At 33.2% G+C, this 13,780-nt stretch overlaps 1 protein-coding gene across 1 annotated transcript in view; it reads left to right on the top strand.

The window, feature by feature from the left end:
• UBLCP1 (ubiquitin like domain containing CTD phosphatase 1) overlaps positions 1-13,780 on the top strand; it is a 19,469-nt gene extending 5,689 nt beyond the window's left edge. Inside the window, exons 6-11 of the mRNA XM_082724991.1 lie at positions 416-514; positions 3,072-3,109; positions 3,619-3,717; positions 6,732-6,848; positions 10,966-11,093; positions 12,667-13,780. Of these exons, the coding sequence (XP_082581117.1) occupies positions 416-514; positions 3,072-3,109; positions 3,619-3,717; positions 6,732-6,848; positions 10,966-11,093; positions 12,667-12,694 (509 nt within the window). The 3' untranslated portion in view covers positions 12,695-13,780. The remainder of the gene's footprint in view (positions 1-415; positions 515-3,071; positions 3,110-3,618; positions 3,718-6,731; positions 6,849-10,965; positions 11,094-12,666) is intronic.

Here is a 13,780-nt window from a genome sequence, read left to right as displayed (position 1 = left end):
CATTTTTTATATTTTTCCACTGATTTTTCATTTAATTATGTTCAGATCCTTTTTTTTAAAATATTTTATTTATTTGACAGAACACAAGCAGTTTGTTTTTCATATCACAAAATAACATCTATATTTTATAGACTATTTACTATTACTATTGCAATTTACTATTACTGTTGCAATTTACTATATAAGCCTGAATTCTGGGTATTGCTCTTTCCAAAATAAATAAAATTGATTAATTAAAATTGAATCACAGTGATACTAAATTGTATGTTTTCAAAGACTTCTGTTTGTCAACCAATATAATTCAGTCTCAAGTAGTTTGCATTTGAATGTTTATATTACATTTCATAATTTTCATATATCAGGTACTTGTCCAGGATAACAAACTAGTAATCATCTATGACTGGTTTTCTTTTAGACCATAGGTCTTGTGCAGAGACTGGAGTAGAATTAATGCGGCCATATCTTCACGAGTTCCTAACATCTGCATATGAGGATTATGACATTGTTATTTGGTGTAAGCTATAGTTTTTGTTTAGATTTCCATGCAAATAAACTTGTTCTATAAATTATTCTGCTTTGTAAAATATGACTTAAAATGACTTGTGGTTAAATATGATAAATTTTTCGTTTGTCTCAGCAAATTGCTGATGAAACGTATTTGACTTTCTTGCATCACAATATAAACTTATACGTGTATTTGCCAGTACCACTGAAGTAGATAAATATGGGAAAAGAGTAGATTGTGGTGTCAGAATAAAAATGATCTTATTTTCATAAACCCCTCCTTGATTAGGACCTTTTCTTTCTTATCTTTACTGTAGAATCTTTGATGCTTCAGGATTTTGTTGCTTTATCCTTTCTTTATTACTCTAGTTTCAAAACACTTGGAGAAAGACGTATAAAAAAAAAATCAATATGATGTTCTTCAGGATTAAAGGAATATGAATTAACTTAAGGAAAATTAAACGGACTAAAGCAGTATTACTCAAATTGTGGTCTGTGGACCATTCCAGGAACTTAACAGGTCTGTGATAAGATCATGAGTTTGCTCCAAAAACTAAATTTACTACATTACTGAGCACACTGTTTAGTTCAATGGACATTTTGTTGTGGCAAGAGTTTATTGAGAAGGAAAACAGTGCATTAATTTATATCTTACCTACCCACAGACATTTAAAGTTGCTTCTTGGCAAGCCGTAGGCAGAAAAGAGCTATCCTGATTGTGAATTAAATAAAATCTCATGAAAAATGCTACATTTAATTGTACTAGGTTTTAGATGAGTGACCACAAAGATAATACTTCAGTCTTTAAATTTTCTTTGTACTTTTCTTTTTAATCAGAGTATCTCCATTGTTCAGTATGAATATGAGTTCACAACCATTTAGAATAAATACTGGTTTTCTGGTTTTTAATTTAAGGGAGGAAAGCTTCTTGGGAACAAATTTTTCTTCAGCTGACACCTGAGATAACATTTGAGAAAAAAGTTTTCTTCTAAATATTATTAAAGTAGACTTAGAAATTTAGAAAACTTTTTACAATCTTATATTTAAAATAAGTTATTTGTGTAAATTATGATATCTTATGGTAGTATGTTGAAAAGGGGCACTTCACTTTGGAGCTAAATAAATTAAAGTTTTAATTCTGACTTTGTCCTTACTTTGCGATACTCGACAGGTCAGCTGTTATCTCTGAGCCATAAGTTCCTCATTAGAAATGAAGATAAGTAAACTGTATTATAGGGTAATTTAAAAAATAAGTGTCAGTATAACAACTAGTACTATGTCTGACATATAATAATTACTTAATTGGAAACCCTTTTTATTAGCTATGAATATTTTTGCTTTTCATCTGGAAATTGTAGACCTAAAATAGATAGTGAATTTAAAAAATTGTTTTTTGCTATCTCATGACTTGTCATCATAGATATATTAGTCTCTAAAATTTTAGTTCAACTGACCAGTTTCATGTGTAATGTGATTCTTTCAGTTTGTGTTTGTGTACTAAAGATTTTTATTTTGAGAACTCATGTACCTCTCTCATCCTTAAAAAAATAGATGCACACATAAACATGCTGTAAACATTTTAACTCCTTTTCCCTTTTTAAACATTTTATTTGGTAATAGCTATGTAGTTTAATCCAGTAACTTGGGACCAGAAGGGTATGTAAAACTGAGGGTTGAATTTTAATATCAGTGATCTCAAAACTTCGTGGTGTCTGACAGTGAGCAGATATGTATGTAACAGAATTTATGAATTTAGTTGTCTCAGTCTCATTATTTAAAGCTCCTAGACTGAGTAAGTTTCCTGAGCCTGTCAAAATGTTGATTTTTACTGGACCTAGTGATTTTTTTTTTTTTTTAAGATTTTATCTATTTATTTGACACAGAGAGAGAGAGAGAGAGAGATCACAAGTAGGCAGAGAGGCAGGCAGAGAGAGAGGGGGAAGCAGGCTCTCTGCTTGGCAGAGAGCCTGATGCGGGGCTCAATCCCAGGACCATGGGATCATGACCTGAGCCGAAGGCAGAGGCTTTAACCCACTAAGCCACCCAGGTGCCCCTGGACCTAGTGATATTTAACATCAACTTTTGGCGCATAACATTAATCTGCTTATATTGACATATATGCCAGTGCATTGTGTGGCTGTGGCGACATGGAAGTAAATTGAAGATCCAGGCACCCTATATATATGTGGATTGGTAGAGAATTGTGTCAGGGCTGTTTTTAAACAGGAATTTCGGTCTTGATTTATAAATTTCCTAGATTCAAAATTCGTTTGAACGTTGGTTACATGTATCTTTTAGTTGAAAGTTGTTAACATTCTATTCTGCATTGATGCACTAAAAGTAAGTTTATAAAAACTTAAAATTACCATAAATATATTAGGAATTATATATAAATATATTTTATCCTAAATAAAATTTAATTATATCCTAAATATATTAGAAATTATTATTTGTGATGCATTTGAACTTTTAATCTTGCTTAGAAAACTTATTTATACAGAAGAAAAAGTTTTTAAACAAAATTCAAGCTTTTCATTTGTATCGTATTATCATTCTTCATATTTTAGCCGCAACAAATATGAAGTGGATTGAAGCTAAAATGAAAGTAAGTGTTAGACAATCCATTTAAGAATGTTTTGGAATTGCGTATGTCTTTTTAGAAGTTCCAAGTTGAATTAATCTCATTCTCATTGGAGGGCATTTAATAGATAAGCAATTGCCATTATCAGGAGTAGAGGTGTGTTTAAAGTCTGATTAATCGTGGAATGTATTGTGTAATTAAGTGTTTTTCAACAAAAAGTACAGCAGAGCTCCACTCCTTTTTACCCCCATTTTACAACAATGCCTTTTTTCCGCCTACTTTTGCTTTGGTGTGTAATGAATAAATGATGTTCTTCTGAAATATATAATGGGATGTAATCTATTTCTAGTTTATATTCTTTGGACTATGATTTGTTGGCTTAAACAAAACTAACAAACTTGGTAGTTGTTGAGCAAGGTGTGGTGGCCAGTTGGGTAAGAAGTTGGCATTGTGGGAAATTAATAGCTGGAATATTCAGAAAACCTGGAATTTTTCATACTATATTTTAACCACATGGATATTTGGATTTATAGGAGCTGGGAGTGAGCACAAATGCAAATTATAAGATTACCTTCATGTTGGACAGTGCTGCTATGATAACCGTGCATACTCCAAGGAGAGGATTAATAGATGTAAGAAATCATTTTACTTCTGTTTAAAGACTTTTTCTAGTATACTTTTTGTATTTATGTTGATGCAGTTAAGTACAGAAAAAGTTGAGAAGTACATCTGGATACTAGTAAAGTATCAGTTAACTATCAGTGGATAGTAAAGTATCAGTTGAGTTGGACATGGAAAGATGTATGTAAGGTTAATAGATTGGAATATTAATGATAGAATTAAGGATCTTGAGCAAGACTGTCAAGAATGATCATGGATAATTGTCCCTTGATGATGGTAGTACAGTGTTGCTCAAAACAGAGTAGGTGAGAAAAAATACTGAAATACCATCAAGGAAGATACTAGAAGCAAACCAAAACATACTCACCCTGCCCTATATAAAACTGATAAATAAAAGCAGAAATCATGTAATTTGGTGTGATATATGTGTAACCCTGGAGAAGAGCAACAATAACCATCAGAGAAAAGGGTTGAGCTAAAAAGATGAGGGTTCTTTACTTTGTTTACTCATCAAGTAACCAGTCCTGTTATTGAGTTCTTACTCCTCATCAAGTAACCAGTCCTATTAATGAGTTCTTACTCGAAGGTGTTGTGATAGTCACTGTTTTTTGGGGGAATGTTAAATGTAGTTGTGTTTATAATAGTGAAAAATTAGAAAAATAAAAATAAATCTGGTGGTTGCTGAAGAGCAGATAGGTGAGGGGATGGATGAAAAAGATGAAGGGTATAAAGAAAGACAAATTTCCAGTCATGAAATAAATAATGGAGATAAAAGTACAGAATAATGTATGTAGTCAGTAATGTGATAACGTTGTATGATGACAGAGGGTGACTATACTTATCATGGTGAGCATGGGGTAAGGTATAGAATTGTCCAGTCACTATGTTGTACACTTCAAACTGATATAACACTGTATGATTGTTATACTTAAAGAAAAAAATGAATAAATCCTCAATATCTAGTAGTAGGGAGTTGGATATAAAAATTTTTGTTCATCCATAAAATGGAATGAAGCCATTTGATATAACAGAATATTTAGTGATTAAAATTTTTTCATGATTCTTCATAAAGAAGTACTTAGCAATATTTGCAGACTGTTAGAAATTGTTTTGTTTTGTAAAGATTTTATTTATTTGACAGAGAGAGAGACAGTGAGAGAGGGCACACAATCAGGGATAGTGGGAGAGGGAGAAGCAGGCTTCCCGCTGAGCAGGTAATCCAATGCGGGGCTCTGTTGCAGGATCCTGGGATCATGACCTGAGCCGAAGGCACACTCTTACTGACCCCCAGGTGCCCCTAGAAGTAGTTTTTAACCTTTATTCCATTCTGGTTTCCCCTTAACAAAAGATCTATGAATTCTAAGCTATTGATGTTTATAAAAAAGAGTGGAGGAGGGGCACCTGGATGGCTCAGTCAGTTAAACTTGGACTCTTGGTTTTGGCTCAGGTCATGATCTCAGGGTTCTGGGCTCCAGCCCCACAAGGGGTGTGGTAGGCATGGAGTTTGCTTGAGATTCTCTCTCTTCCTCTCCCTCTACCCGTTTCCCTGCTCCTGCACTCTCCATATCTCTCTCTAAAATAAATAAAATCTTTAAAAGAAAAAAAAGACCAGAGGTAAATATATCCTTGGTAATGACTGGATTATAGGTAATTAAAAATTTTCCTGTGTGCTTTTCTGTGTTTTCAGTTTTTTATTTTGTTTTGTTTTGTTTTTTTAACAGTCAGCAGTATTATTTCTTTAACTGAGAACAAAGTAGTCCACATTTTAGGGAACAAATGGCTCTTGGCATAATTAGAAAATGACAGCACTATTTAAGAGGATGTAGGAGTTTAACCCTGGGTGTCATAAACTAAAGTTCTTGTCCTATTTCTTGAAGCTTTTGTTAGCCAAGAAAATGAAGACTCTGGTTTACTGTGTCAGTTCCATATTTATCTTGAAGTATTTGGGGGGTTTGTTTCAGTAGTAAACAGTAAAAACTAAGGCAAATGAAAATATTTTAGAATAATAAAATAATTTTAAAAAACATTTTCTAAGGTAGCTAGGACACTAAGAATAAAGTGTCTCTCTATATTAAAATAAGTTCTAGAAAGAAAAAGAAACATTTTTAAATGACAACCTTTTAACCCTTTATTTACTACCATTTAATCTCCTATAACTATTATTCTCATATAACTTCATATTACCATAAAATAGACTCTTGTCTTCAGCAAAAAGTACTTTCTAAAAATTACTTTATTAAAAAAAATTGTCTGATTGTGTGAAATAAACTCATATGATTCAAAAATAAAAATAAAGTATGTAATGAAAAGTCTTCCTCCCCCTAGTCCTAGCCACTTAGTCTTCTCTTCCTACTGTTCTTGTGTGGTCTTACAGAGACTTTATGCAAGTACCAACAGGTAAGAATATGTAAGGAGTTATCTTTTTGAAGGCTCATTTTAACAACTCAGAAATAGAAGTAGTAATTTGCAAATTATAGTGCTTTTGAAGTTAACCAGTTGCCCTGTGGAAATTGTGCACCTGTGCCACTGAATTTAAGACAATCGGTTTTCCTCTACAAAATAATTAAGTTCTGTATTAATAGAACCGGGCACATTGTTTGTTATTAACGGTTTGCTAGTTTTGAAAACACACCCGCATGTGACACTCAAGCTCTGAGGGGCATGTATTAGTCTAGGAAGTCATGTGACTGCTCAGCAGACAATTAGACAATTACTTTAAATTCTTATATTTTAAATAATTACTCCTCCTTTGACCCCAAATCTTCATGTTAAAATTATGGGAAGTCTTGTAGTGGGTTTAGTTAGGTAGACGTGAGCAGACCTTTCAGAAGTTAACATTGTGAGATGCATTGTGCTTTCCGGTGTGTTGCGTCTCAGCTGTGGTCTGTTCACACAGCGAGTGGTCAGTGTCCTGCAGGAGGAACGGAGTCCTCTGATATAGTTTGGGCATTTTGAAGTATATCTGCTTTTAAGAAAGGATGAACTATTGATAAAATTTGAGTTAAATCTAAACTTTTATTCTAAGGTAAAGCCTCTTGGTGTTATATGGGGGAAGTTTTCAGAGTTTTACAGCAAAAAAAACACCATAATGTTTGATGACATAGGAAGAAATTTTCTAATGAACCCACAGAATGGACTAAAGGTAAGACATAATTTTGCTTGCTATGCCTGTGTAATCTGGGGTTTATACTAGAACTTGAGCGCTGTTGAATTTCATACATTTTCAGAAGTATTGTATTATGGTCACAGACAAGAAAGCTTACATCTTTAGAAAATTCATGTACAGTTGAACATTCTCTCTCCCACATTGATATCTTCTTGGTTTGCCAACTCACCCAGGTGATTTCTGTTTAGTTACGTCTGTGGAACAACATAGGCTTACTAACATTGACTTTCAGCATCTCAAGTGAAAGCAGCGGACAGTTTATTAGGGATACAAATCTTAGGATTTCTGATGTTCTGGTTAGCTGGAAAGCTGGCAGTAAGGGTTTATTATTTCTTTTTTAAACTGAAACTAAGGTTTTTGAAAATTCATACAGGTCAGTTAGATATCTTAGAGTTATAAAATGCCAGAGCTAGGAATTTCAGACACCTTGTCTCCCTTCTTAACTTTATATAAACAATCTGAGGATCAGAAAATTTGTAATTTGCCCAAAATCATGTATGTAACTGGTTGGTGACAGAATCTGAGTTAGAATCTTAAGTGACTTGATTCCTAAGGCCAATGATGATCTTAGCAAGAAGTCATATGCAATCTTGTGTAGGCATGATAGTAATATTTAATACTGGTAGCACATAAAATTGGTAAGATAAACTTTTGAAACTTGACATTTCTGGATGTGGTCTTTAGTGTGTGAGGAAAGATTAGAGACAATGCTGATCTTGGTAGTGAATTGCCCCCATTATAAAAGCTGCTGACTTGGAAGAAGAGAACTTGAGGTGGGTTGGTGATTATGTTGCTCTCTAAAAATGGTTTCTGTTTGAGGCTTTGGGTGAAGTGTTTGTCTTGTGTGTAGTTTACCAGGTGTGAGGTATAGGAATAAATTCTTGAGAAAAGTTTCAATTGCTCGAAACCAAATTCTCTATGAAACTAATGTTTAATACCTGTTCAGGAAAAGAGATGAAGTAATGATCTTCAAGGATGATTTTTTGAGGAAAGCTTTATCTTAAAAAAAAAAAAAGTCATTAGTTTCATATGTGTTTAGAACAAACTTTATTTTCCCAGCCCATATTTAGGCCCTACTTATCTCTGGAGGTAGAGGTGATATAAATGTCTAGTTTTTCATATTGCTTTAGAGCAGGATTTTTTTTTTAAACTAGGTATTCCATAGAATCATTGAAGGAATTTCTAAAAATACATGTGTACAATCCCCCCAAATTTTAATTCAGGGGAGGTATTTTTAAACATTCCACTGATAATCTCTCACATGTCTCTTTTTGAAGACCTCTTTTAATAAGGTAGTTATTAATGATTTGCCCACATTGACATAGAAGCAGTTTTGAAATTGAGAACTATTCTGTGTTTTATTGTCATGGTTTCATAATGTTGATAGAAGAGATTTCACAGAGATCTTAAAGATGACTGCTTATTTTTAGAACAGTAAACTTCTAATAATATAAACTTGCTAATCTTAAAGTTTGACACAGAATATAGAAGGCATTGTGAATTATGAGTACAGTACTGAACTAAAAAAAAACTTAAGTTTTGGTCGTGGATTAATCAGCACCCTGAAAATTTCATTTTTATTTATATACGGAAATGATGATATAAGAGAATGCAGATAATCTAGACTATCTTAAGTTCCTAAAAATTGATATGAGATAAAAAAAAATTTCTTTGATATGAGACTACAGTGGTCATGTATATTCTGCCCTACTAGTGAGATCTTTTTTGTTGTTGTTGTTAAAGATTTTATTTATTTATTTGACACAGAGAGAGAGATCACAAGTAGGCAGAGAGGGAAGCAGACTCCCCACTGAGCAGAGAGCCCCATGTGGGGCTTGATCCCAGGAACCCGAGACCAGGACCTGAGCTGAAGGCAGAGGCCCAACCCTCTGAGCCACCCAGGCACCCCTAGTGAGATCATTTTTAAAGAATGATAGAGTAATAAGTGATTATGCTAGAACAAGTGAAGTTAAGTGAATAGTAGACTTTTTTCCACTTAACTAGTTTAACTTTTGAATCCAGAGTCATAGGAATATTTTAGTTTTGCAATTTAATAGTGCTTACAACCAAATGTATAGAAAGTAAAAGTAACTTAGCAGGGCCTTGGTAAACTAGGGATCACATTGTACATTGTATCTTAATAGTTTAAAAGTTACCATGTTGTTGTTACAGTTTTTATTTGAATGAAGGAATACTTTGAAATATTATAATATTACTCAGGATTATGTAGAAGCTCATTTCACAAATCATGATATCATGCCTCTTTACTCTTTACTTCCAGCCCCAGGACTTAAGCAGGGTCTGATTCTTCAAGAGAACCTTGTCTTGATCTCCCACATTCATTGCTGCTGCTGTGAAGCAGCACTGCCCACTCTCCCTATTTGGAAGCAGGATCTCCTACAGATGCTTGCTTCTGCGCAGACTCACTCTGGTGCCCTTAAATTTATGGGAGCCTGGCTGACTGATAGCTGTGGAGGTCCCTGGCACCAAGCTGTTCTGATGGGAGTAGAACATGTGGAAGAATAGTGGTGTGTGTTTCCAATAATAGAAAAGTATATAAGAAATACTTAAAACCTTTCCTGTTCTTGATAGGGTATGGACTTCTTTAGGTTCATTGTTCTCAACCAGAGACAGAATTAAATGTCATCTGTTTTTCAGTGTTACTGTGTAAAATTAATAACTAATAGGCAGTTTATATTTTCTCTAAATTACAATAAGGATATATTAATGCCTTACTAAGTATGATTTATTCAGTCCTTATATGTGTGTTTTAGGAGCATGATTATAAAAAAATAATTTTTATAAAATGAAAAAATCCAAATATAAATAGAACTGTATAGGAATTATGCAAGGAGCTCCTACCTATGCATCATTCAGCTTAAACGACTTATAAATTCACAGATGATTATGTTTGCTCAGTATGCTACCTACTTCCCTCTCTAATATTTTGAAGCAAATCCCAGAATATCGTTTTATCTGAAATTAATTAAAAATTTTTGGAAGGCTGTCTTGAGTTTTATAAAGATATTTGAGCTGATATCTGAAAAAGCAAAACTGTTTGAACTGTGACATAAAGAAAAGTGCTTAAAATTATATATATATATATATATATAAATTTATAATTTAAGGGGCACCTGGGTGGCTCAGTGGGTTAAAACCTCTGCCTTTGGCTCTGGTCGTAGTCCCAGGGTCCTGGGATTGAGCCCTGCATTGGGCTTTCTGCCTATCAGGGAGACTTCTTCCCCATCTCTCTCTCTGTCTGCCTCTCCTGCCTACTTGTGCTCTCTCTCTGTCAAATAAATAAATAAAATCTTTTTTAAAAAATCTGTAATTTAATAAATCATTATGAAGATAATGATTATTATCTTTCTATAATTACTACCCAAGTCAAGGTATTAATATCCCTTACTAATTACAATTCTGCTCTACCATCCTGACTTTCATGCTTTTGAAATGAATACTTTTAATCATAAAATATATCAGCCTTTAAAATTTGGAAAATAGACTTCTTTTTATGGGAAAATTCTTGAATAATTAAAAAATATTTTTATGGAGACTTTAATGATAATGTGATAAAATGTGAGAGGACACATTATATAAATGTATGATATATTAACTGTATAAAATTTTATAGAAAAATACTGAAATGAAGATCATTATTCTTAAAATTTATCTCACTCCCCTGTTTGATCATGCTTCTATTTGGGTTAACTTTTTATAAACTGGGTGACATAATTTAAGGTATTTATTTAGTAAGAAGCAGCTGAGTTGATAGAAGAGAAAAAAATCTAGCAGTTTTGTAAACTAAGAAGCCACATAGGGCTCAAATGCTAGAAGAAAGTTGGTGTTGTCAGGTTCAAACTGCAAAGATAACAGTAAGGTACATGAGGTAGATGGGTTCTTAAGTGAGCACTGTAAATGTTGTACATGGACTATCAGTTTATTACACTGAGATAGTGCAGAAGTCATTTTTAGTACTGACATCCTTAGTAATATTTTCATCTTGCTAACTGAATTTGAATGAGAGGATAGTGTAGATTTGTGCTAGTTTCCTTATTGCAATGTGAAGTGTTGAATATTTGTTTTCTAACAGATAAGGCCTTTTATGAAAGCGCACCTAAATCGAGATAAAGACAAAGAACTTTTAAAGTTAACTCAGTACCTCAAGGAGATAGCAAAATTAGATGACTTTTTGGACCTTAATCACAAATACTGGGAAAGGTAAGTGCTAAATGCTTATTCATTTCCCTTTCATGGTAGTGAATGAAAACATTGTCTGGTGACCCTGGTATACACATAATTCTGAACTTTTATTTAAGATAGGTGAATTCTAAAACTATTTTCTAATGCAATAACTGTTCTCCTAAAAGTTTGTTTCCCTTTCATCTTATTCTCTACCTTGTTCATAAACCTGCATCTCTTAAGATCTTTAATACTTCAAGGAGAGAGGATTTGAGACTGGTATACATTTGTGTTGCTACTTACAAATTATTTTGTGACACTGGATAGGTCACTGTTTTATGATTCATATGGGAAGGTAGTCCCTTTTCTCATATTATAAAATAAAGTCACGATAAAACAGACTAAAAAGTTTCCTGTTAAAATAACTCTACAGGTAACCTTTCTGTATAGCAGAAAAATTACAAAACTGTAATTCAGTATTGAAACAATTACTTAATGATTTTCCTTTCTGAAGAGAACCATCATCATTATCTTGATGTGTGGTCTTCTAGTCTTTTTTCTAAGCACAAACATATGCACACATTTACATATAGCATGCATATGAACATCAAGATTCTGAAGCAGGGAATACCTCTGGGGAAGTGGACAGAGTTATAGTATACTGCAAGTCAGTTTTTGGAATTTGATTTTTAAAGATCTGCTTGCATTAATACAGCAACAAAAGAAATTATTCATGTAATAACAACAGTTTAGCTTTTCAGATCACTGATAGATAGCTTCTTATTAGATGATTCTCATAATCCTATTAGGAAGGTAAGGCAGGCATTTTTATCCTTATTTTATCTTATTATTTATCTTCTCTTATTATTATTATCTTATCTTATTATTGATGATGTAACAAAGGCATGAAGTTAATAAATGCCACAAAGTAAGCAAGTTTTGCTCCATTAAAACATGTCCAGGTCTTCTGATTTTAAGACCTCATTCCCCACCCCCCATACTACTGAGTATAGTAATTTGTAAATGTGAGAAATAGAAATGTAAAATTTGAATTTAATGGTAGATTCCTGTAAAATAATATGAGGGAAAAATTGTTTACTTAGTAAATAAACGTCTTTTTATTTTTACACTCTTGATCAGAGTCCTTTAGTGTCTGTTTCCCACAATCTTTACTCAAGAAATGAGTAAAGATTTAAATGAGTTTGAGGTTCTTTTCAGATATTACACTGTTAATAGATCACTTTCACTTTAGGAAGTCGGACAGTACAAAGGGAGGGGAGCACAGTTTTCAGAGCCTTGTTTTGAATCTCAGCTCTGCCACTTTCTAGTTGGTTGAACTTGGGCAAATTGCTTAGCCTCTTTGTGCTTGTAAAATAGGAATAAGTTCTAAAAGAAAACTCTTCATAGAGCTATTGTGAGGATGAATGAATTAATACCTGTACTTAAAATAGTGATAGGCACATAAAAACAGTCAGCATATGAGCGATTACTAACCATTATTACTCATCTGGAGAAGTTTTATTATTAAAATGAACCTCTGCTTTTGGGAGGAGAGTTAGATTGTTATTGTGAATATATCATGATACAGCTAAGACATCTTTGTTTCTTGCAGGTATCTGTCAAAGAAGCAAGGACAGTAGTTACAAGTTGTACTGGCAGTTATTGAGGATACTTGAGATCACGAACTTCCTGCTTTTATGCTAGAAATCATTATGATAGTGCTGGACACTGCAGTGAATATCAGACTGCTTATACTTGGTCTTCCAGTTTTTTGTAAATTTAATTTTATATTTTTTGAAGATCATAGCAATATGCTAAAAAAAATCCTTTTTTCCCCTATATGAATATACTGTTACTCTTAAAAAATATTTTCTCCAGCATTGAGTACCGAGTCCCCCCCCCCCCCACCCTCCACACACACACACACACACAAGTCGACAAAAATGTATACTCAACAATGTCATTTTGTGGCTTTGGAAACAAGTTATGTCTTGTTTTTTTGTCTCCTTGTGTTATTGTCTGACTAAATCTAAGACCAAATCCATCTTGAAACTACTGCTTTTCCCTTTAAAACCAAAAAAATTTTTTTGTGTGTAAGGAATCTAGTTTGGTATGCTTAAAATCACCAAGAATTTTTTATTCTTTTGTCATAGACACAGTTTCTCTTCTTACTGTGCACTATTTACATATCTAAATTTTGAGCTGTCTCAGCTTGGTCTATATGTGTGTCTGTGTTCTTTGAGTAAAACTGGAAAACGTCAGCTGTGATACAAGTGTGTCTCATAGTATGAGAAATAGAAAACATAAGACTGAAGAATAAAAACTAAGGAACAAAAGTTATTTTTTTGGTGGTTAAGTAGAAGCACTTCTGCCTAAAACCATTGTCATAAGAGCAATTAAAGGCAATACATTTTTAAGGGGACATCTCACTGGTTCAGCCCTAGAAAGCATGAACAAAAAGTTTTTGTTCTGTTCCACCTATATCTTGTCTAAGTGCAAACACGGTGTCTCAGTGAAAATATTTAGCCATAAGATTAAAAAAAATTATTTGCAATGCTTACGCCTGCAGATATGTAATGTGACCACTGTTTTGTCTTGACAGTATTGCTTTATACAGTTCTTGTATTTGAAAGGAATCTGACCCTTTCAAATAAACTTGGTGTATATTGTTCTTACGGGACTATTTCAGTGGTGTAAATAATAAATACTTTTTTTTTTAAAACGTT

The sequence above is a fragment of the Mustela nivalis genome (genome assembly GCF_964662115.1).
Source record: "Mustela nivalis genome assembly, chromosome: 3".
Lineage (NCBI taxonomy): Eukaryota > Metazoa > Chordata > Mammalia > Carnivora > Mustelidae > Mustela > Mustela nivalis.
The sequence above is the reverse complement of the archived record's forward strand: the minus strand, read 5'-3'. Positions and strand labels throughout refer to the sequence as shown.